This window comes from Acinonyx jubatus, chromosome B1, assembly GCF_027475565.1.
Source record: "Acinonyx jubatus isolate Ajub_Pintada_27869175 chromosome B1, VMU_Ajub_asm_v1.0, whole genome shotgun sequence".
Lineage (NCBI taxonomy): Eukaryota > Metazoa > Chordata > Mammalia > Carnivora > Felidae > Acinonyx > Acinonyx jubatus.
This window is the reverse complement of record NC_069382.1, coordinates 119,469,519-119,494,795: the sequence shown is the minus strand read 5'-3', so window position 1 is coordinate 119,494,795 and position 25,277 is coordinate 119,469,519. Positions and strand designations below refer to the sequence as shown.

At 42.7% G+C, this 25,277-nt stretch overlaps 1 protein-coding gene across 1 annotated transcript in view; it reads left to right on the top strand.

The window, feature by feature from the left end:
* Window positions 1-973: 973 nt before the first annotated feature.
* DAPP1 (dual adaptor of phosphotyrosine and 3-phosphoinositides 1) overlaps window positions 974-25,277 on the top strand; it is a 51,788-nt gene continuing 27,484 nt past the window's right edge. The window contains exons 1-2 of the mRNA XM_015069099.3: window positions 974-1,241; window positions 21,845-21,967. Coding sequence (XP_014924585.1) covers window positions 1,141-1,241; window positions 21,845-21,967 — 224 coding nt within the window. The 5' untranslated portion in view covers window positions 974-1,140. The remainder of the gene's footprint in view (window positions 1,242-21,844; window positions 21,968-25,277) is intronic.

Below are 25,277 nucleotides of genomic sequence, written 5' to 3'. Positions count from 1 at the left end.
ACTTCCAGGGGCACAGGAGTCACCTTGGGAATCTTATTTAAATGCACATGCTGGTTCAGAAGGATGGAACGGAAATTCTGCATGGTAACAAGCCCCTGGTGACGTGAGTGTTGCTGGTCTTCAGACCACATTGGGAGAAACAAGTAATAAAGTACCCTGGTGACTCCTGAGTGAGTCAGGTGTGTGTGTGTGTGTGTGTGTGTGTGTGTGTGAGAGAGAGAGAGAGAGAGAGAGAGAGAGAGAAGGGAGAGAATCCAGAAGAACATTCTCTCCTGCAGGTACATAGAGAAGGCAGGAAACAATACATGCTCTTGGTCCATTTATTACTGCACTTTGTCCGATTCCCAAGGATTCAGAGTTATAGTAGTTTCCCTTTGGCACTTTCAGGCACACAGGATTCTCTCATGAACTGGGACACAAAGCAATACCAGCTGAAAGGAAGCCCAGTGAAGGAAGCGGGAGTTCCACCATGCCCGTTAGTTGGGCACCAGGCTGGCCTCTACAACTTTTCCTATCTTCTCACCCAACTCTTCCTTCTCAGAGAAAACAGTCATGGGCGCATTGGAAAGCTTGGGTGATTGAAGCAGAAATATTGAGAAGATGCTAAAAACCGGACTTCAGGATCAAATCTAGTGGTTTGACTCTGATTTCTTTACCCGCTGTGAGGGGTTCCTGAGATAGAAGCTTCCCTGGAGTCCCTTGTGTTTGTGTGTGTGTGTGTGTGTGTGTGTGTGTGTGTGAAGAAGGTGGGGGTGCTTGCACCCTCTTCTACAAGGTTAATAGCACCAAGAAGAAACTATGCTTGACCTCACGAAAAAAGTTAGAATTGATAGGCCAATCCCAGCTGGCATGATTTTATCTTTATTCCCTTTGACAGAAACTGCATGTGTGGGTGTCCTCAGAGGTAGCTACCTAAGTTTGCATACTTCCTGGCTGACAGAACACTCCTGCCCGTGCCTCAGGGCCAGGGTGGTGAGTGTCAGTGGGAGGAGTAACCAAGTTTCACTTCCTTGCTGGTTGGAGGCTCAACCACAGCAGGCTTCTCCCTCAGAGGAGGAGACAGTGAGAAGCAGTTGGAACTCATCTCTCTCTGCCTTCCCATAGCACCTGGCAGAGGCTCAGGAGACGTGAGGAGCGCGAATGGGCAGAGCAGAATCTCTAGAAGGGAAGATGAGCGCCCAGGATCCTTCAGATCTGTGGAGCAGATCAGACGGAGAAGCAGAGCTGCTCCAGGACTTGGGGTAAGAAAGCAGGTCTTCCTCTCAAAGTACTTCTTGGGTGAGTGTGGGCTCCCAACTCCCACCCAAATGCTCACTTCGATTGATTATCTTTAGCACGCTGCCATCTACATCTTCTGTCCCTTCCACTTCACTCATTTGTGTCTGTTAGGAATCTTTCTGCTTGGGGCCAAAAGCATACAGTCTTTTCCCAGATCTGAAAACAGGTAGGTGGAGAGAATGAGACAAAAATCAAATGTCGGACATTCTTTGAGACTCGGGACAGGATTGAGATGCAGAAGTTGGTGTTGCTTGATTTCCTTGATATGGGTCTGCTTTATGAATGAAAGTGCTGTTCCAGAGTTTTGAGCTCGAAGCTGTATTGCTAGGAAAGTAAACAGAAAGCCCAGCCTACTGCATGGGAGAGGGACTTTTTCAAAAGACAAAGAATGAGGAAGTGTCTGCAATGTCCCATCTGTGTTTCTCTCTCCTGACACTGCGTCTGTGAGTTCTTGTATGTATTCATGTCTGCAGGCACAGCGCTGAGGCTTTTAAATACAAACAAGTCAGGAAGAGGATAGCATTTCTGCCTCTAACAGGTTGTAAGTTTAGGGAGATGGAGACATCACAGTCCTGTCAGAAGGGACCAGATGAGACAACTCATGGGGATAGTTAATAAAAGGAGCAAGTATTATGCAAGAGGTGTAGGGGGTTTCCTAGAAAAACTGGGCCTTTACCCTAAAGCATCAGAAATGTCCTCAAGAGGCTGATTTTGACACCTGGGCTTCACGAGAGGCAAGCCCAGCACCTGTCTTAATAAACAGCATTATCTCCACAGCAACCCACTGACCTAGAAACTGTTACCATCTCCATCACACAAAGGAAGAAAAATGGTACCAGAGGGCTTGAAAACATTGCCTACATACACGTCAACACTTGGCAAAGTTGAGATTTCAACCTGCAGAAGCCTACATTCTTAACCAGAGAAAGACTGAGACAGGGATGAAATCTCTCTGCATTAAGGCTGCAGAGATCGTATCTGTTTGTGTGGTGTTACTGTAAAAGTTCTCAAGAAGTCTTGTCTTTAGATTTTAAAATGGAGGTCTCCTCATTGAACTCTCCCTTCACAAGATAAATCAGATAGAACAGCTAGAATTTTCTAGAAAGTAAACTCCCTCTATTGGGAATTCAGCGTTTCAGGATGTCACTGTTCTCCTAGGTTGAATCTCCAAAGAGAAAGGGTAAAATGCCCCTGGGCATCCAAATGGGTGTCACAAAGTCCAGGCACTAAAGCCAGACCCTTGGGATCTCACTCCTGGCCTTATTAAATTATTAAAGTGTACTTCTTTACATGCTTCATTATCAATATTCCCAGCCCACGATGGGTAGGAAGTTCCAGAAGAGAAGAGAGACAAAGGAGATACTCAATTCAATTAAACGATCCGAGCCCACATTCTGTGCTTGAATGACATTGTCACCTCCCTGGATGACAGCGATGAGCTAGCCAACGTCTCTTCTCTTCACCATATGCCCATAGCAGGAAGTGACTGCGGGTAAAACCCACAAGGAAAACAGAATTGTGCCTTCCCTCCTTGTTCAAAGAATGGACACATTCTCAACACAACCCAGAAACACCCAAAACAGATACAGTTATGTCCAGACTTCTGTATTTCAGAAGGCCTGGAAATTACTAAACATCTGAGGACGATTTCTGTAACAACAGATAAGCTACAATTACCTAGGAAAATTGCTCTACAGTTGTGGTTCTTCAACCTTAATTGTACACTAGAGTCACACAAAGAGTTTTTAAAAGTTCCTGTACAGGCCACAGGCCGGACAAATGCCATTAGTATCTTGGGAGTGAGCAGGTTTTTTTTGACACTCCCTAAGTGGTTCCAGAGAGAGGCCAAGGTTGGGAGTCACTGCATAGAATATAAATCCATCAGAAGTGCTGAAAAAAGTGTGGCCTTATTTCTCATTTGTTGGGTAAGCACCTGAATCTTAAATCCATTCATAAATGTTGACTTCTTGTTTGTTGGTTTGGAGGCATTTTGCTTAACAATTTTATTGAGGTGTGTTTTACAAAAGAGTGGTACAAATATCACCATAAATTAATTTTAGAACATCTTCTTCTGCCCTAAGAAGAACTTTCAGGAGCATGGCTTATTTAAATATACTTTAAATATTTAAATATACTGCTGATATACCACTCGGATGAGGGGTGATTTCTAGAGTCTTCCTATTTCCCTGATGTAAATCCTTCTACCATGGGCAATTTCCAATTGCCAAGGGTTTAACAACCTGCTTGGAAAATTCCTGAACCTTTCATAATGGACTTGAGAAAGTCCATACTTATCCTTCCAGGGCATCGCTGATACACCTTTTATAGGTGATGATATCTGAGAAAGCTTGAAAATGACCTGTTGTCCTTGGCAGAATTCTGAATATAAACGAAACTTTTTCTTTGAAATTTGAGGTCACTGGTTAGGTATGATCTGTACTAAAACTTCTGGTTAGTTCAGTTTTTCTAAAAGCTCCATAAAAACAAAATGATATAATGTAATTGATAGATAATAGGTGGCCGGTTTTAATGACTTCATTTTAAAATTATTTTAAATGTATTATTTGAGTAGTTAGGTAGATTCTTATGTTGGTATTTTGGGTGGTTAGAGAGATCTCATACATCCTTATTCTTTGGTCCCTATTTTTATTCAGGCTCTGCAATATCTAAGTTCTGAAAATTAAACCCTGAACTGCAGCAAATCCATCACTTGCCTTTTTCTAGGACACACATGGCTCACTCAGAGCACAGGTTTATTCTTTTCTAAAGTACCTACGTCAAGCAACTCAGATGCATTTCTGTGTCTCATTTACAGAGCGTCAATCTAAAACATTTATTTTCTTTAATCCTCAATGTGTTCACGTGTCCAAAACAAAGGGGAAATAAAACCATCTGTGATTGTTGCTCAGATTCACTTACGCTTTGGGGGTGTGGGATTGGGGGAGGAGGCGGCAGGTGGGCAGGAAGGGAGGGGCCGGGGGTATGGAGAATGGTCAGCAATAAGGAAGAGGGGCTGGGAACAGAGTCAGGCTGTTTGTGCTTTCTAAATGAAGCAGTGGGGGAATGAAACAAGCAACGAATACAAGCGAGATCACCGAAATCACCAACTAGTATAAAATTGCTGGTTAGTTAATAATTTGAAGTTCCAGACGTTCTTTGATCACAACAAAGGTCCCTGGAGGACAATGGAGGAATAGTATATACTTTGTGGATGGGTAAGCCTTCATCAACTGTGTAACGACAGACACAAAAAGGATACTATAAAACAAAAATATATTAGGACTTTTTAAATTAAATATTCAGATTATCTAGTCAGACGTATTCCTTCAAGTGAGAAATATGATAAATGTTCTCTTTTTATATACTTTCCCAAATCTCAAATTTTAAGAGAAACCCACAGCATGTAGCTGTATTGGCTAGAGTCAAAAAGCTAGATTCTAAGTTCTGGCTGTTGAAAAAAATAAGGAAGTTTCTCATTTCTCTACCTCTGTACATGTAAGAGAAGGTTAGAAGAGAACAGGGGTCAGCAAACTTTGTTTGTGAAGAGCCAGATCACAAATTATTCAGGCTTTGCAGGTTTTATGATTTCTGCCACAGCTATTCACATCTGCCACTGTCATGCAAAAACAGCCGTAGATAACACGCAGACAAGTGACCGTGACAGTATGGCGTTCAACAAATATTATTTATGGACACTGAAATTTGAATTTCACATTATTTTCATGAGTCACAAAATATTTCTCTATTTTTCCCTCCAACCATTTAAAAATGCAAAACCACTCTTGTCTCTTAGTCTACACAAAAACACGTACCCTGGCAGGAAATACAGAAACATGTACCCTGGCAGGATTTGGCCCTCAGGTGGTGGTTTGCTGACTCAGGGAACAGACGATAATAAGCAAAATAAGTCCTCTTTATGAGGCAGACATTTTGCATACACTAGCTCTGGTCTTCAGACGGTCTTGGCGTTCTAATTTGCTATCCAAGGAGCCTCACAAGCAGTCTGAAAACTCAGACTGCCTGAGGTCCCAGAGAATCTGTTGGGATACGCGTTATTTTCTGACCACGTGCTACGTGCCAGTACCATATACCTCTTATGTGCACTATGTCATTTAGCTTTCCCAGTAACACTTTCGACGTGGTATGATTATACTCATTTTATAGAGAGGGAGAGTGAGTTCAGACAAGGTAGGTGAACTATGCAGGTCACAGACCTCATAGCGGTACAGCTGCGGGACATGCCCGCGAGCTTACCCCAAAGCTGATGCTCTTTCCACTGATCAAAACAGCCATGTGTTCTAATCACGACAATTAGTAGTTATTGGATGCTCACCGTGTGCTGGGCAGTGTGTTAAACCGTTTGCGTGTGTGATTTATAAAATTGACACGTCACTGGGAAGCGGGTACTATTAACTAATATCACCTCCATTTACAAATGAGGAGCGTGAGGGACAGCTTTTATCACCATGCACAAGCTTACATGCTCATAAACCTTTACATCCAGGAGTTTGCCTGTCCAGTGATGCAACTTCCTGATTTCTATCGAACTTTTCTCTTCTTGCTACATTAGTGCTATTTGTTAGTGCCAGATGAACTCGGAGACAAAAAGAAAGTTCCGTGATTATAACCAGCAGGTGTGATCACTAAAAGACGTTTTTCTAGGGCGACTGGGTAGTTCAGTCAGATGAGTGTCCGCTCTTGATTTCAGCTCAGGTCATGATCCCAGGGTCATGGGATTGAGCCCCATGTCGGACTCTGTACTGACAGCAAGGGGCCTGATTGGGATTCTGTGTGTGTGTGTGTGTGTGTGTGTGTGTGTGTGTGTCTCCCTCTCCCCCTCCCCTGCTCATGTGTTCTCTCTCTCTAAAATTAAAAAAAAATTTAATTTAATTTAAAAAAACAGACATTATTCTTTCACATTCTTCACATAATAAGCCAGGCCAACACCCTAATTAATCAAAAATTTATTGAATTTTGTGTAGGTTCCATTTTTCGGAGCTAGACAAATAGAGTAGGCTAAGAAAAGTGTAGTAAAGTCAAAGTTTTAAAGGAATCTGTTTACAGGGCGCCTGGGTGGCTCACTCAGTTAAGCATCAGACTTCAGGTCAGGTAATGATCTCTCGGTTCACAGTTCGAGCCCCACGTCGGGCTCTGTGCTGACAGCTCGGAGCCTGGAGCCTGCTTCGGATTCTGTGTCTCCCTCTCTCTCTGCCCCTTCCCTGCTCACACTCTGTTTCTCTCTCTCTCTCTCTCTCAAAACTAAACATTAAAAAATTTAAATAAAATAAAATAAAGGAATCTGTTTACAGAGCTGTGATACCAAGTAGAGCAATAAACCTTGCGCCTCTTTTGTGCGCAACTCTGTAATCTTGGATTCTAAAAATGGAAGGTGATTCTCTCATGGCTATATGAGAGTATGTAACTACTGTATAGTTCAGTCTCTCCTTGACTCAAATGAATTTCCTCTTCAGTGGTTGTGTTTTCTGTTCCTCCCTGGGTGATGGTGACTTCCTTCTACTTACGTGTGGAAATCTGTCCACAAACCTTCTCCGCACTGAGTGGAGTCACTTTGTTTCATTCATTCGCTCCTCCATCCATTCATAGATCCATCTACTGAATGAGGACATTATGCCTTGCATAATGTGGGGACACTGAGCTTGAGAAGACACGGCTGTCACATCGGGGAGTTTACAGCACAAAGGACAGAGAATGCACCTACATGGACAGTTGGAACACAGGAGGCAGGGGGGGCTGAGGGCCATGACTGTGTCTAGATGAAGCACACAGCATTTGGCAGGCAGGAAGGAGATCACTGGTTGTGAAGAAGATGGCTTTGGAACTGATAGGCATTTGTCAGTTGAAGTCAGAACAGATGAGTGAAGGGGTAAAAGTGGCAAAACACATGGGTGTTCAGGAAATAAAAGAAGCCCACATGACTCAGAGCCTCTCGTCCCTGGGACCCAGCAGTTAATGAGTGCTCATTCAGCAGGTTCTGGGATCTGCCTCTCGGAGTCCCCACCGTCTGTCTGCCTCATTCTCAGAGAAGGCACCCACCTGCCTTTCCTCTTCTGGTTTCTAGTGTCATAACCATAGCCTTAGCCATTTAAAAAAAAAACAAAACCTGCATTAATGTCTCACTCCTACCACTTCCCTTGGTAAATTCCACTTCTGGCTCCTACTCCCTGATACAGACCTGTCTGAAACCAGCACAGTCCACGTAGTCAAGACTTAATCATGTTCCTTGCTTCCTCACTAGAGTCTCTGTGGCCACATGTTCTCCTTAAGCACCCACCTGCCAGTGCCTGCCCCCATTATCTGTTTTCAGACATTTTTGTTTACAAATATTTATGACTTTAAAGAGCATAAGAGCAGGGTGCCTGGGTGGCTCAGTCAGTTAAGCCACCAACTCCAGCTCAGGTCATGATCTCACAGTGTGTGGGTTCGAGCCCCGCGTCAGGCTCTGTGCTGACAGTGTGGAGCCTGCTTGGGATTCTCTCTCTCTCTCCCTTTCTCTCTGCCCCTCCCTCGTTCACGTGCTCTGTCTCTCTCTCTCAAAATGAATAAATAAACTTTAAAATAATAATAAGTAATTAAAATTTTTAAAGCTTTCAAAAACTAAATAAAAAATAAAAAGCATAAGAGCAATAAGCTAATTTGTTTTTATAAAAGTATGGTTAGGGGCGCCTGGGTGGCTCTGTCAGTGAGGCATCTGACTTCAGCTCAGGTCATGATTTCACGGTTCTTGAGTTCGAGCCCCGCGTCGGGCTCTGTGCTGACAGCTCAGAGCCTGGAGCCTGCTTCAGATTCTGTGTCTCCCTCTCTCTGACCCCCCTCCGCCGTGCTCTCTCTCTCTCTCTCTCTCTCTCTCAAAGGTAAATAAACATAGAAAAATTTTAAAAATAAATTTATTTAAAAAATAATCATAAAAATAAAAGTATGGTTAGATAAGAAAATATTACTTTTTAGAGACACATGCTGAATGAACTACCTGGGATTAAAGTGTCATGATATCTGTAATTAACTTTAAAAATGTTCATCCAGGGAGGGGTGGGGGAGGGGGAAAATGGGCATCGAGGAGGGCACTTGTCGGGAGGAGCATTGGGTGTTGTATGTAAGCTAATTTGACAATAAATTATATTCGTAAAAAAATGTTCATCCAAAAGCAATGGGTGTTGTATGTAAGTGATGAATCACTAAATTCGACTCCTGAAACCAATATTACACTATATGTGTAATATGTGTAAACCTAAATAAAAATTTGGAAGAAAAAATAAAAAATAAAAATGTTCATCCAAAAATACATAAAGAATATATGGCAAAAGTTTGAAATTTATTCTACCTAAAATATGGGTACTATTAAAATATGTGTATTACTTTCTTCACTACTTTATGCTATTTTTCTCCTTTATTTTTTTTAACAAAGTTTATTTATTTATTTTGAGAGAGAGACACACACACACAACATGTGCGGGGGGGGCAGAGAGAGAGGGAGAGAGAGAATATCCCAAGCAGGCTCTGCACTGTCAGCGCAGAGTCCATGCGGGGCTCGAACTCCCGAATCATGAAATCCTGACCTGAGCTCAAAACAAGAGTCAGATGTTTAACCTACTGAGCCACCCAGGCACCCCTATTTTTCTACTTTCTGAAGTTATTCATTATAAACAGTTAAAAAAAATAATTATCTGTATTAATTGTTGAAAATTTGAGAAATGAAAGCACCCAAATTCAGCCATGTACAACCACTCAGAATAACATACTGTTCAACTTATCGCCAGTCTTTTAAAAATATTTTTCTGTAAACACACACACACACACACACACACACACACACACACGGAATTGTGGCCATACCACATATATAATTTTTCTCTTGCTTTCTGGTAGGATATTTTTCCATTATCTACTTCTTAGTCTGTGTCAAAGCATGTTCTTGGTTTTTCCCCAGCCCAGCCTGTTTCCCTCTATTAAAGCTTGAATATTTAGGTTGGTCCGAATTCCAGAAGACTTTACATAGATTAAGAGTTTGGACTTCAGTCAAATTCCACTTGACAGTATAGAGTTATTGAATGCTTATAGGAACGTGGAATTATATGGTCATCATGTTTTGTTTTTAGCTTAATCTGGAAGTTGAGCGTGGTAGGTAGCAATGGGTCCAGAGCCAAGAAAACAAATTAGTGAGGGAGTTTACAGGCTGGTGAATGAGGAACCAGAGTGATCACCTGGGAATGGCAAGAAAGGAACAGAGGTGAAAGCCAGTAATTCCACAGAACTAAGCACAGTGAGTGATTCACATCCGAAGAAGAACGACTTCTGCTTTTGCATCATTTTTCGAAGTAACATCAAAGGAATTTTGAAAACCTTAATGTCACAAGTGTCTTTTAATTCATTCTTTGTTTACTTTACCACCATACATTTCTAACGTTGTCTAGGATTCATGTTATTGCTTTTATGGTTCTGACTCACCACCAGTAGAGTCTATGTCTTGGGTTGATTCTCCAGATAATAGAAGCGTTTCGCAAATGTCAGTCCTAAGGCAGTAAGAGGTTTGTTGCCCTTCTCTCAGCCAAGCACAGTAAACTCTTTGATGGTGAGCTCCTCAGGAGCAGGGGGGCCCCTTGCCTGCTCCAGCCCAGCCCACCACTTGGCGAAGAGTGGGCGTCCGAATGTTTGAGTTGCTTCAAGTTGAGTCAAGGTCCATAGACCATATGGACCATATGGACCGTATGGACCAAGACCATAATTCAAGGTCCCTGACTTCAGCACTCTACCGCACCACCCTGATGACATATTTGCATTTATTACTCTCAGACTCCATCTGTCCCCTTATACCCAAAAGTTTTTACCAGTGGGACAAATTGACATTGGTGACAGGCATCGTCTGAACCATGGAATACGGAAGATATAACTAATGAAACAAGTATCTGTCTATATTTTTTCATCCCCCCAAAAGTCTGGGGCTCTTTCCTGTAGCTGTGACTTGCTAAAAGTGGCCCTCGCTATCTCCTGGACCAGCCCGCAATGGCAGGTTGCCAGCAACAACCTTGTTGCCAGCAGCAATTGTCCAATGACAACTACCTGCATTTTATGCAGTACAGGCTTCAAGAGTAATGAGCATAAGTGCAAAGTCAAGTTTGACTCCACTCAGAGATGAGCCCTCCTGAGAAACCTCTGGTATGGATCCCCACCCGGCTATTCCAAGCTTCTTGAAGTTCTTATCCACGAAGTATTTGTACTGGTCAGTCTCTGAGCTTTGGATCCCTGTCCAAGTCAAACAATCACTAAGCTGTGACCCCTAGGGAAACAAAGACACCCTTTTTGTCTTGCAACCATTCCTCCATCTGTGTTGGCTGACCTGGGGATTGCACCGAAGGACCCGTGCTGGAATGATATGCACCCCCCGCCCCAGTCCACGGCACTGCCCCTCTGGTCTCTGCTGGTTCTTAACCTCCCTGATGAGTCATTTCACCTACAAGTCAGGCTCCACGGGTCTCTCTTGAACTGTCTGTGTCCTTCTCTCTTTGGTCTCCCGGCCTCTGTCTCCTGAATACTCTGCTCCCATCTGTTTTGTGTTCCCTAAGCCGCTGCCCTCTGTGCTTCTGCTATCTGGGTGAGCCCCTGTGCCTTTCTCTGGCTCTGAGTTTTGCCTATCTTCTCTCTCTCTGTGTCCACATCTCTTGCTTGTTGTGTCCCTGACTCTTTGCACCAGTCTGTGTCTCCAAATATCTGAGTCTCTGTCTCTGTCTCTGTGTTTCCATCTCTCAGAACTGCCTGCCTCACTCCTCAGACTCCTTCAAGAACAGGTTTGCCCTGATCTCCGACTCCCACAGAATTCTCTGCTTCCTTTCAGCCCTGTTTTCCTTTAACTGACCCTTGACTCCTACCAGAAAGAAGAACATCCTTGGGTCCCACCTTCAATTCCTTGTTTGACCAGAGAGCCAGAGCCCTGCCTCTGTGATCACTCAGGTATGCCTCCTAATGCCTGGGGCAGCTGCCCTCACTTTTTTGCTCTTCCATTAGCATATGTAAATGTGGGCATGTAGAATGGCAATATGAAAAGCCACAGACAAACTGTTCCATGACAGAAACCTCTTCAGTGGAAGGACTGTGGTGAGTTTATTTTCGGCCTAACCTATGCATCACACTCATGCCTCTCTTAGGCCTCATTAGAGCATTCAAAAACTTTGCAGGGCCTGTTCGGTTCCCTCCACTTGGACAAAGTCTGTTGCCACGATCAATGGAAAAATCAGCTCGCATTTGTGAATATGGAACTTAATATATTTATATGGACAACACTGTCTTGTCCCCGATATTGTCACAGCCTGATTCTCATATAAATTGCAGCACTGAGAGCTCTTGAGCTAACAAGGCATTTCCCCAGCCTAAACCCATGATTTCTGATGGCACATGGGGCCAAGAGCTTTATTTTTCACAAAGTCACAGTATCTAGCACCAACCATATGCCCAACTGAACGTGAAGGAAATCAACAGCCAAGCGATCCTGTAGAATGACTCAGGTGCTAAGGACAGATGAACCCAAGTGAAGATTGCTTAGAGTAAGATTGCCCAACAGTGTCATCTTATATTCTATCCCTGTTGCATTCTGAAGGATTCCGAGGCCCAGTATTGCCTTAGCAAGGAAGAAAACAGATCAAGTAGCTATATTATCCATGGCCTTTAAAAAGGGGAGTGGCATCATAAACCACACATTTGCTGTCTTCTGTCTAGAGGGTGCAAAGGGTGTCCATGTCATTGAAAAGTGAGAATCATTTTGAAAACGAAGAAAAAAGTGAAAATTCTCTAAAGAGTGCTTTTATCGGCTGTTCGACTCCAAGGACTATTAGCTGCTGTGACACAAACAGGAGTCTCTGTTCTTGCTTTAGATTGAAATACATGTTTTCTTTGTAACTCTGATGGAATAGGTCTAGGTTCTGTGTCACTTCCCTTTGCCAGGAAGGGGAAAAATAAGTCATTAAATATATGAAGAATCTGTAGATGTGGGTTACTAAGAAATTTTCTCACCAAGAACCATATAATCTAAATGGTTGTGTGGCTCATGTTGTGACATGCAAGATCACTTTCTGTGTCCACGTGTCCTTCCAGTGTTATTTTGCATTACTCCCCAACATAAAACCTCTGTTCCAACTAGGCATTCTGTTTCCTATATACGCCATGCAAGTGTCAACCACAGTGCCTTTGCTTATGCCATTTCTCCAATTGAAATGACCTTTTTTCTCACTATTTAGTGAAACCTAAATTTATTCCTGAAGCTCCAATTCATGATCTTCCTCCTCCATGAAGCTTTCCTTGATATGCCAGCCCCTCGTGAGCTCGCCCCTCCTATACCATTTATTGGCCATATCTCTAAGATTGCAGCTATTTGGGAATTTTCTGACCAGGATAGCAGCAAATCCTTCTCTTTTCCTCCCCATTGGTATTTTAAAGCCACTTAGGACTTTCTTTGCCCTCTTTGTACTCCTCTTTAGATGAGACACACTGTGAACTCAAACCATCGAAGTTACTGAAACAAAGATTTTGGGACCAAGAATCCTGAATGAAACCTGTGCTTCTCAAACTCTAAACTGCATATCAATCATATGGAGCTCTTGATAAATACAGATTATAACTCAACAGTTGTAGGGGGCCTGACAACGTACATTTCTAGCAAGATTGCAGGGCACTGAGTAGCAAGGCTTCGCATTGTTTTTCAAACACCAGGCCCTACCCGTTAGTGTTCATAAAGTCAATTTAGTGGCTCACGATCAATGTCTGTTTTAAAATAAATGGAGAAAGGGCACCTGGATGGCTCAGTTGGTTAAGCATAGGACTCTTGATTCCGGCTCAGGTCATCTCACAGTTCATGAGATCGAGCCCCACGTCAGGCTCTGCACTGACCACGAGGGGCCTGTCGTCTCTCTGTTCCTCCCCCTCTTGTGTGCATGCTCTCTGTCTCTCTCTCTCTCCAAAAATAAATAAATAAACATTTAAAATATTTTTTAGAACTAGAGGAAAGAAAATAGTAAATAGTAAGTATCCTACAGAAGAATAGTATTGTTTCTTATAATACTTTGTTTTGTGTGTGTGTGTATGCTATAATGTGTGTGCGTGCATGAATGTGTCTGTTTAGAGAGAGAAAGAGAGAGAGAGAGAAAAATGTATTTTATACTGTGGGCTGATTGAAAAAGTTTGAAAGCTTCTCCTCTAAAGGATAGAGCAAAGTGAAATACCAACTCATATCAGCAAATTAAATTAAGGCAATAAAACCCAAAGGGATAAAAACTATGAAGTCTCCAATAATACTGAGGCAATTTCCCAGAAGGTTCTAGCACAAAGGGGCACCGTACTAGAATGGGAGAAGAAGCTGACTTGAGGAGCAGCATTTTGGATCTAGCTCGTCTGCCCTTCTCTGTGGTTCAATTTACTTCCTGTAGTTCACTGAGAAGCAGCTATGAAAATTCTTTAGAGGGTGGGTGTTTCCTAATTTGTTACTATATCATGGAAGGGATAATACCACTGTTTCCTTCAAAGTCAACTGTTGGTTTTGGTAACCTCATAAACCCAGTGCAAATATTCTTTTGAAGCTTGGGGAGTCTCTGGTCTGTTCCCTCCATTAGCCTGAGATATAATTAACAGCAATGTGTGGGCCTCGGGGGAAAAGGAGACTATAACATTACTTGAATGTATGTTACAAATAGTAGTTTCTTGCTCTTTTTCACTTCTTCAGAAAAAAATGAGACTAAAAGAATTTTTTTTTGAATTTTTTGTTTCAGGAAGATGAACCTTATTCCCAACTATGCCCACACTGAGCACAATACCTAGCATATTTATAACATGTTGTATAATTAGCAAATCTTGCGCCTTTCTCTCTCCTGCAAAAGTTACAGAATCATAAAAAAAAAAAAAAAAACAACTTTGTAAAAGAAGGCCATGTTCCAACATATGAAAATAAGAGGGTTTCCGTTCTGTGGCATTGTTATTAGTCACCTTGCCTTCTGGGAAAATTAAAGTTGCTGCTTGTGTGGGGTCACATAGCTAACAAGTTGGAAGCTGCAGCAGACAGACAAGCTAAGGAAATGACTGGAGACAAAGGCATGGTCTCCCCTCAACAAAATTCTCACTGACACTATCTAGACGTTTGTCATCCAAGTTAGCTGCTTATTAGCATTTCTTTTCAGTTGGCATTTCCCAATAGTAGAACGGTTTCTTACTGCACTTCATTCTAAAGCCATCACCTCTTAAGGCAGCAGGAGAGGAGGTGACAGAACACCAGAGGAAAATGACTTACTTGGGAGTTGTAATCAACAATAGGTTCAGCATGAATCAGCAGCATGATGCAATTGTCAAGAAACTAATGCAATCCCAGGTTGCCTTACTGTGTACCCAGCAGCTAGAATAAGGGAGATCCTTCGGGATCCTTCGGGATCCTTCGGGTCCACATGTTTTACGCCTCAGATCTTAACTTGAAGATAGACTTTTATTTTTTTTAATGTTTATTTTAAAGAGAGAGAGAGCTCATAGGCTGGAGAGAGGAGGAGAGAGAGAGGGAAACACAGAATCCAAAGCAGGCTCCAGACTCTGAGCTGTCAGCACAGAGCCCGACGCGAGGCTTGAACACACAAAGTGTGAGATAATGACCTGAGCCGAAGTCGGACGCTTAACCGACTAAGTCACCCAGATACCACACCTTGAGGATACATTTTTAAAATTTGGGAGGTATTCAAAGAAGTTAAGGTCCTTGAATGATAGAGGGACTGAAAGCCTGTCATAAAAAGAGAAGTTGAAGATCATGGAAAGAGAAAACAAGACAATCTAAATGCTTTTAACTGTTTAAGTAAGTATCATGTATATAACTCCAAGAAGTAGCCCTGGGACCATCTGTGGAAAGCTAGACTGCAGGAAACAGCGATTCAACGTACACAAGTTTTCTGGCCATCAACCATGGCAGTGCGGAAAGAGCTTGCCTATAGAGTAGTGAGTTCCCTGTCATTAACAATATGCAACATAGGTTGGATAAGAGTCTTGTTAGGGTTTAGAACTTTATTTATACACCGCACAAAAGAGTTTTAAAAGAAAGAATTACAAACCAACCTGATGGTTGTGGTGGCGGATTATACGTGGCTTTTATTTACTAAGCTAAACATTCCTAATTGCTTAATGTTTTAGAAATTAAAAGCATAAGTGACTTTTATAATCACTAGAAATAAGTTTACTATGAAGCCAATGAGGCTTCAGCTTCAGGGCCCCTCCCTGGCAGTGATACAGTTAATAAATGTCATCAACTCAAAGAATATTTAAGATTAGTTCCTATACATGAAAATGTAAAATGCCCTGGAATCTTAGAGCTCATATTCGAAAGAAATTTGATAGAGGTCCTGGAATTGGCCAACAATTACAAAAACTTCATTACCAATAAACCTGAAAATAATTTTCAATGCTATCAATAGTTTTTAAGAATATTCTAGATGAAAGACTGAATTTTTGTTTTATTCTCTCTCTAGAAGATTATATTATCAAAAAATTATCATATGAAGAAATAATCAAAGACAATACAACCGAAAATATAGGGGATAAAAGTACAAAGCTATGTGATACAATTAAGGACAATAGGCTATTTTTCTTGGTTTTGTGATGTTTGTGATATTTGTCAGCTTTTTGAGTTTCTACTTTTTTTGTGATTTCTCATTCTAAATAATTACTTTTCTTTTTTTAAATTAAACAACACACTTTTTTTAATGTTTATTTCTGAGAGAGAGAGAGAGAGAGAGAAAGCACGTGTGTGTGTGTGCAAGTGAGAGAGCACACGTATGCGTGTGCAAGTGAGAGAGCACACATGTGTGCGTGTGCAAGTGCCCCACTTGCAGACAGAGAGAGGGAGGCAGAGGATCCAAAGCAGGCTCTGCACTGTCAGCACATAGCCCAATGTGGGGCTTGCACTCACGAAACTGTGAGATCACAACCTGAGCTGAAGTCGGGTGCTTACCTGACTGAGCCACCCGGGTGTCCCTGAATAATTACCTTTCTTATTTTTTTGTAATTTGGTATGAATTTTCTTAAACAGAATTCCATATTTTACAAGCTTCAAGCTCCTTATGATCTGACTCTTCCCTCTAAGAATCAGAATAACAACAAAAAGAATTTTAAGCACAGTTCCAATTATAGGAACTTGGTTGGAACACAGTTCCATGCAGTTGGGATTCTATGTAATGAGCTGTCAGATGTTCCTATTAAGCCATAAGAATCTCTGTAGCTGTCAGCCAAGGATCTGTCAATATCCAGCACGCTGCGTCACGCAGCCAACCTCCTGTCTTCGTCTCACCACACCTGACTGCCTCTTGCTGGCACGCAACCTGAGTCCTTCACTCCACCAAGTGGTGCTCTGATGCTAGATACACCTGCCATTCTCTTGTTTCTAGGTCTGCACTACTGTTCTTATTCCTTTCCCATGCAACAGCTCCCTGAACGATTGACACTCCAAATCTCACCAGCCTTTAAATGGAGAAAAAGTTCCCTTCCCTCTGTCTCTCTCCCCACCCAAGTGCTAGGTCAGTTCCAGTGTTCAACTGAATAAATGAAAGAATAAAACAAATTAGTAGCAGGGCTATCTCTGGAGGTTGTGTGAAGGAAGAAGTGAACTGTTTCTCACTGTTTCAAATGTTCATTTCCCAGTTGATACCTGAATCTATTTTGTTGTTATTTTTTTCATCAGAACAAGCCACATTAGGAAAATTTGATTGAGCTAAAGTCTCCCTTAACAGCACTCCTGGTGCCTTCCAGGATTTGAGTTTGGGGTGTAGTTTCTTCAGGCTTTTATTTTGTGCTTTTACATATCTTTCCACATGAACATATATGTGCTGTGTTGTTTGGGTGGAGGGGAGAGATTTTTTTCTAAATACGTGGTATCATACTGTGCTTTTAACCCCCACTAGTGGTTTTAACTTAATGACATGTTTTGGGATCTATCAGTCTTCATGCGTGTATGTCCACAAAATCCTCGGTGACTCTTAGTGAGGGTGCCCCTGGCTCCTGAGCAGGACAGTTTTCAGTTGTTTCAGGACTGCAGTATTCTTTTTTGGGAGTTAAGCATTCCGGGCACCCCCTTCACCCTCTTGACAAAGTACTAAAGCACCTGATTGCTTGCCCTCATCATTTGGCAATGAAATGCTCTCCACACCTTTTCTCTTCCGGTTAACTTTTTACGTCTTGTATTCTACGAGCCCTCTCAACTTTGTCATTTCGCCATTGGTAGATATTTAGCATGGTTCCAAATTTTTACTCTCACAAACAAGTCTGCAGTAAACACCTTTGTTCATACTTCCTTCTGCTTCTGTGTATTTCACGAGGCAGACGCTGGAACGGCCATCGCTGGCCACATGTCCATGTTTGGTTCACATGTGCTAGATTGCCCTCCACCGTATACCCTTACCAACAGTAGGCGATAATATCCATTGCCCTGGATTCTTCAAGACTTAATACTCTCTAATTCTTCAATTTTAACCAATCTGGCGAATAAAGAAAATATCACATTCTTGTCTTAGTTTGCATTTCTCTGACTAGTATTGAGACTATTTGAAATACCCATTTCCTCTTTTGTGAAAGACTTTCACTTTCTCTTCTGTATGTGTACATATTTTAATTTTTATTACATGTGCTTTATAATCCGAAAAAATAACACACACATTAAAAAGTAACTTACGCGTCTACTCAGATATTGGCTCCTTTAAACAACGGCCTTGATCTTTCTTCCTGCAAACCTGAACGTAGTTTGCACAGTACTTGTCTTATCCTCTTGAATAATTAACGGAGACTAGACTGGGGCTCTCCCATTTGTGGTCCCTCTGACCTGCCTCGTGCAATGCCTTGTGCAATGCTCTGTGCAGATTTGAAGCTTAATAAAGATCTGAACGATAGAAGGTAGAGAAGGTTGACTATGAGAAAACTACCAACTCTACTCTATTTTCAACCTTGGTCTTGAACAATCCTTACCAAAAGTGGACATATTCCTATAAAGGACGTGTAATGTTATTTGGCTCTTGAGTCACTTCCCTGGAAGATATGCTCATCGAAATATCTCGGAAAGGAATACTTAGCTCAACTAAAAGAGGAAGGTCAGATATTTGTGGAAGAGCTTTTGGGGGAATGAGGATCCCATTGCTCAATGGACATCATGAAGTGCTAGGAGGCTGCCTGGCAGTCCCTGTCTTGGATTAGCCCAGGACCAGGACCCCTAAAACCCACCACATGGCAATATTGACTCAACCAAGCTGGCCACCCACAAATTAACACGTGCTGAGATGTGTCAGATTAGAGCATGGTGTGATCCTCCTTGCTTTATACTCAAGTATTCTTATGTGTTTATGATACATAGTAGTATTTAAAAGATTACCATTAAAAAGTTCTTAGTAAAAACTGCCTCCCAGCTGTAATTATCAGAAGAATTCTGTAAATGTTTTAAACACAGACTTCAGATCTCACTGAAAATAACCCGAAGGAATGTCCAAATCTTTTATATTTTAGACTTTTGTTAATCCAGTTTTGTTACGTCAGATCCAAATAAGTGATCTATTGGTTCAAACTGAATCCTACACTAAAGTGTTCATCCAGAAATTAATTATTGGCATAATGCATTTAAGAACATGTGACCTTGGGGCACCTGGGTGGCTCAGTCAGTTAAGCATCTGACTTTGGCTCAGGTAATGATCTCATGGTCCGTGAGTTCTAGCACAGCATCAGGCTCTGTGCTGACAGCTCGGAGCCTGGAGTCTGCTTCGGATTCTGTGTCTCCCTCTCCTCTCTGCTCCTCCCCTGCTCGTGCTCTGTCTATCTGTCAAAAATAAACATTAAAGAAACAAAAACAAGAACATTAAAAGAATTAGAATTTTGGCTGTAGCCAAACCTGAAGTTTTTTATAGCTTCATTTTTAATTCCTCCAATTATTCTGTTTTTCACTGAGGTATAACTGGCATACAATATTGTATTAATTTCAGGTTCCAATTGTCCTTTGAAAGGATTTTGTAATGAGAAGATTTGAACTTGTCAGCAAATTAGCTCAATGAACGGGACTGCTTTACCCGTAATTAACTTAGTGGGTTTGCTTATAAAAAGTTTGTCCTCGGGCACCTGGGTGGCTCAGTCAGTTGAGAGTCCGACTTGCGCGCAGGTCATGAACTTGCGGTTCGTGAGTTGGAGCCCTGTCTGGCTCTGTGCTGACAGCTCAGAGCCTGGAGCCTGCTTCTGACTGTGTGTCTCCCTCTCTCTCTGTTCCTCCCTTGATCGCACTCTATCTCTCTCTCAAAAATAAATAAAGAATAAAAAAGATATTTTTTTAAATGTTTCTCCTTGCAATTGCTTTGAGCTAGTAGATACACTTCTAACATAGGACGGAGGCCTCTGTGCTCCCACAGAGGAAATATGCTAAAGAAACATACATTAGGAAATGCAGATTTAGAAAACAGATAGCTTGGAGACCTATGTAGAAGAAGCTTCCTTCTTGGTCTTACGTGTGCTTTTTATTATCAGGCTGAAGTGACATGCGGTAGGGATGTCACAGTAGATGCCAGTGTGGTTCATGACAGCAGGCTCCCTCACCCTCAGAATAGGGCTCTCCCTTGAGGCTCCTGTACATTATACATACCTCTTCAGTAGCTCTTGGTTCACTGATGTAATCGGCATCGTCTGTATAGTCGCCCGTGTCCCCTTCCTCTCCATTGCCCAGAGGTGTGGGTCCCTGGCGGCAGCCGCTTCCCCCCATACCTAGCTCTCTGCTAGCCAAAATAAATTCAAAGTAATGAAAAATTATATTTGAGCAACAAGAAAATCGCACCGCAGAGGATGTATCGCAATCCATGGCTTTGTGAGTCTCCGGTTTCGTGTAACAACTAATGTGTGCTGCGTTCTGCTGTTTGCCAGGCCTGTTCTGACCATTTCATGTGTGTTAATGGGAGCAGCACTTATAATTGGCCCATGAGTTATGGCTGTTATTAACCCTGTTTCAGAGGTGAGGAAACTGAGGCTCAGACTGGTTATGTAACTTGCCCAAGGTTGCACAGCTGGTAGGGGTTAACACCTGGGTAGGACTCAGGCAAACTGACTCTGGAGACCACAATCCGAATTCACCACACTGGACTGCCTCTACCAAGTCGTTAAAAAAATGTGAAAGAGCTGTCATTAGGAGAAAGGAGAAAGGTGCAGAACTGTATGCCTAGCAAGCTCTTATTGTCATAGAATTAGGAGGTGGCGGAACATACTAGATGCCTTTAGATGCAAAGGATGGCTCTGAGGAGGAAACACAGGAAAATGGTTGACATTGGTGTCCTCTGTGGGAGTGAACAGGGAGACTGGGGACTAAGGGTGAGAACAAGGCTTTATTTTTATTAACTCTTCTTTGGAACGGTTTGGAATTTTTTTTTTTTCTTCTACCATGGATATATGCTACCTTTTCTAAAACAAAAATTTTTTTCATCTCCTTGGGACTTCTCTAGCTCTTCAGATATTTGTCAGTTTGAAACAACATCTGATGGGGCTCATGCGTCATGTGTAAAACATCGGAATTCCTTGCTTTCAACTTCATTTCAGTCATTCCAGTGGACTCCAGTGTAATAATAGCCAGTGGTTTTCCACACTACAGAAAGTAGTACCATACTTGCAAAAGAGAGTATGTGAGAGAGGGATCAAAGAAAGACAGAAATTTGGCCAAATCTTATTCTTTTTTTTTTTTTTTAAATATTTATTTTTGAGAAAGAGCACACGAGGAGGGGAGGGACAGAGAGAGAGGGAGACACAGAATCTGAAGCAGGCTCCAGGCTCCGAGCTGTCAGCACAGAGCCCCACGCGGGTATCAGACCCACCAATCACCGTGAGATCAGGACCTGAGCTGAAGTCAGACCCTTAACAGACTGAGCCACCTACACGCCCATGGCCAAATCTTATTCTTATGGTTATTTTTGACTTGGACTTTGAAAAGGATTTGTTTACGCAGTCACAGTGTGTTTGTTTGCTAGGACCACCATGACAAAGTGCCACAAAATGAGCAGTTTAAACAACAGTAAAGTTCTGCAGGATAGAAGCCAGAAATCCAGGCGTCCATAGTATGGGTTCCTTCCAAGGGTTGTAAGGCAGGGACCTGTTCTGGCCTTTTCTTCTTGCCTTGTAGGTGGCCACATTCACATGGCACTGTCCCTGTGTGCACGTCCGTCTCCAAATATGCCCCTTTTATAAGAGGACACCGGTCATATTAGATTAGGGCCCACCCTACGTGACCTCATTATAACTTGCTAAAGACGAGATGCTAGCTCCAAATAAGGCCACATTCTGAAGTCCCGGGAATTAGGACTTCAACATATGAATCTTCAGGACCCCATTCGACCCATAACACTGCCATGATCCACTTCTCTCTACTCTCCCCTCAGCCTGGCCCAAAGAGTTCCTTGTCCTGACGTTTGGGCTGAGACTTTGGTCTTTGGGCTATCTACGGTGGAGAATATTGTTGACGTCATCCTTGAGGGGAAAACCCAATGAAGGAAAAGTCACCTGTGGTTTGTCCTGAGTGCAAGTGTGGTTCTCTCCTTCCTAGGTGGTACCATGGTAACCTCACACGCCATGCAGCCGAGGCCCTTCTCCTCTCCAATGGATGCGACGGAAGCTACCTTCTGAGGGACAGCAACGAAAGGACCGGGCTGTACTCTCTCTCTGTGAGGTAGGATGTCTAAGAACTATGAATTCAATCTCGCCCCATCTCTTCCTTACATGGGCATTGCTTTATCATCACACTCAAATTGCCAGATAGCAAAATTCTCATGTCACCAGATAAAATTCTCTCAATTTCTGTTAGACCTGCAGGTCTAAGGATTCCAAGCTCTGAATGGTAGACTGTAAAAAAAAACATTCCTCCTCCTTCCCTTGGCAGGGAAGAAGAAAATGTTAGAGCCGAAGGATACTTTACGAATCGTTTAATGTCTTGCTTGACTGATGGAAAAACTGAAACCTGAAATGGTAAAGTGTCTTTTCACCCAATAAATCAGCAATAGAAACAGCACCGGAATCCAAATCCCTAAAACCTGGCCCAGCGCCCTGTTAATATTCATTGCTTCCTCTGGAAAATCAGAATGATTTGTGGCTGTGCAACTTTCATCACAAACTCAAGCAGGCAGTGAGGCAAATTTTAAGTTTTTTCTGTAAATGGACTGACCTTTCTCAAGGCTCCACTTCCCCTGAATGTTAGTAAAACTAATCTAGTCCTTACCAACACAAACCGGTGATGGCCCAGTCCTTCTCTGGTCTTTCTCCTCCCCTGCTTCCTCCTGGTTGGCCTCCGTATCAGGGAAGATGGCCTCGCCAGGTGATAATCAGGACAGCGTCTGTTCCCTTGGCGTCTGAGGGCCTGTAGCAAGTCATTCTGGGTTTGCAGGGAGTTGGCCTCGGCTTAGACTGGGAATGTGAGGAGTCCATGAAGTTGCTCTCAGCCACCCACTCATTAACCTCAAACTGTGACTGTTTTATTACTGTTCTGATGGCGCCTCCATATACCCCTGAAAACAGTCCCCTCTTCGTTCGTCTTTCGCGCTGATCTGGCATAAGGAGGTTTTCTCTATTCTTTTCTGCTCCACGTGGTCTAGGCCTCCTTGTCACTAACTCAGGAGCAACACTTACACTCTTTTCTCTCTGAATCCTCTTTTTCATCTAGTTTAGCAGTAGTTTCTTTTGTTTTGTTTGTTTAATTTTTTTTAATGTTCATTTATTTTGAGAGAGAGCACATGAGCGGGAGAGGGGCAGAGAGAGAGGGAGACACAGAATCCGAAGCAGGCTCCAGACTCTGAGCTGTCAGCACAGAGCCCGACGCAGGGCTCGAACTCACAAACCATGAGATCATGACCTGAACTGAAGTCAGAGGCTTAACTGACTGAGACAGCCAAGTGCCCCTGTTTTGTTTTTTAAAGTCTCCTCTACTTCTGAGAGGGGGAAAAACTGCCTATAAAAGTATTTCCCTAAATAATTGATGGCAGGCTTCTATGAGCTCAAAAGAGAAGAATCACCATATTTTTTTATCTTCTCTTTGGGCTTCTGGACCTACGTATTTTCTACGCCACATAACAAATTACCTAAAATGTAGTGGCGTTAAACAACATAAACTGATTATCTCGCAGTTTCTGTATGTCAGAAGTCCCAGTGAGTTCTCTGGATTCTCTGCTTGGGCTCCGACCATGCCAAAATTAAAGTGCTGGCTGAGGCTGTGGTTCATCTGGGCCTTCACATGCTCTTCCTTCAGTCTCTTCTTTCTTCTTCAGCCCTTTTCACTCATGTCCTTGTTGCTATAGGACTGAGCTCCCCACTTTCCATCTAGCTATTGGCCAGGGATCGCTGTCAGCTTCTGGAATCCACCCACCATTTCCTGCCGAGGGGCCCCCACAGGCAGTTCATAGCATGGATGTTTGCTTTCTTCTAGACCATCTAGAGCGAGTCCCCTCTCCTGTGGCCAGCCAAGGAGACCCTTTTGCTTTTACCAAGACTTTCATGTGATTAGGTCAGGCCCACCCAGAGAATGTCCCTATTTTAAGGTCAGCTAATTTGGAGCCTCTATTACCTGCAAAATCCCTTCATAGTAGCATCTATATTAGCATTTATTGAATAAATGGTGGAAAGTGTATGTAGTCCAGGGGCTGAGAATCTTGGGGTCCTGTTGGAACACTTCCATCCAGGGCATGTCTATAAGCCTATTTTAAGGGGAGTGGAAGAAATAGGTGGGAGGGTGAGGAGGTAAGTAAGAGGGTCACAGATTTTTAAAAACCACCTTTATTAACAGTTTTCATGTTACTCTGCTCTATTTTGCTTTAAATTTTTTCTAAATAACATTTTGGAAAAATTATTAATCAGACATGAATTTGTGCATGGGTGGAAGCAGGAATGTTACTTTCTCTGATCGACAGCAAAGGTGAAAAATTTATCAAGGGGTCAGGCTGCAAATCCTTTAATGCAAAGATCTTCCCCCGATCTCAAACAAACATGTGGAATCATTAGATCAAAGAATGCTAACTTGTCATCAATATATTTCTCATCGGAATGGTTAGATCAGAAACTTCTTCCAATTAGGTGACACATATATATCACATCTATGTAAAAATGTAAAAAAAAAATAACCACGGGGGGCACCTGGGTGACTCAGTCAGTTGAGTGTTGGACTCTTGGCCTCCGCTCAGGTCATGATCTCACAGTTCATGAGCTCAAGCCCCACGTTGGGCTCTGTGCGGACAGCACAGAACCTGCTTGGGATTCTCTCTCTCCCCCCCCTCTCTGCCCCTCCTTGCTCTCTCCCTCTGTGTCTCAAAATAAATAAATAATCTTTTTAAAAAATCACCAACAGAGGTGACAGGAACCACAAACCAGCTCAAAAGAATGCCTTTTTTACTCATTCATTTGTTCACTCCATCAATAATAAATATCTAAGAGCATCCACTCTATGCCAAACTCTTTGATAAGTGTTGTGGAAGGTTCAGGCTTTGCCCTCAGGAAGTGCAGCTCACAGGACAGTAGGACACTATACAAGTAGCTCACGACAAGGAAGAGTGCAGTGAATAACGGGAAAGGAGCCAGATGAGTGTGTGGACTGTCGAGGGGAGAAAAGCAAGTAACTCATGTTGTGAGTATCATGGCGTACTTGACCCAGCAGGTGTCTTTGGGCTGACACTTGTTCAGAAACAAAGGGGGTGATGTTGCTGGTGAAGGGGGCTGCAAGAGCTCAGGGACAAGAGCGGAAACTGTGAGGAGAATTGTAGGTCCGGTTGGATCGGAGAAGCAGTCCTCAGGGTGTGGTCCCCAGACTGGCGGCATCCCCAGAGAACATGTTAGGGATGCAAATTCTTGGGCCCCACACCCTGGACCTGCCAAATCAGGAATTCAGGGGGCAAGGCCCAGAAATCTGGGTTTTAACGAGCCCTCCAGGTGATTCCAATTTCTGATGCGTGCTAACGTTGGAGCAGGACTTACACAGAGAGGAGAGGAATAGCGGGAGT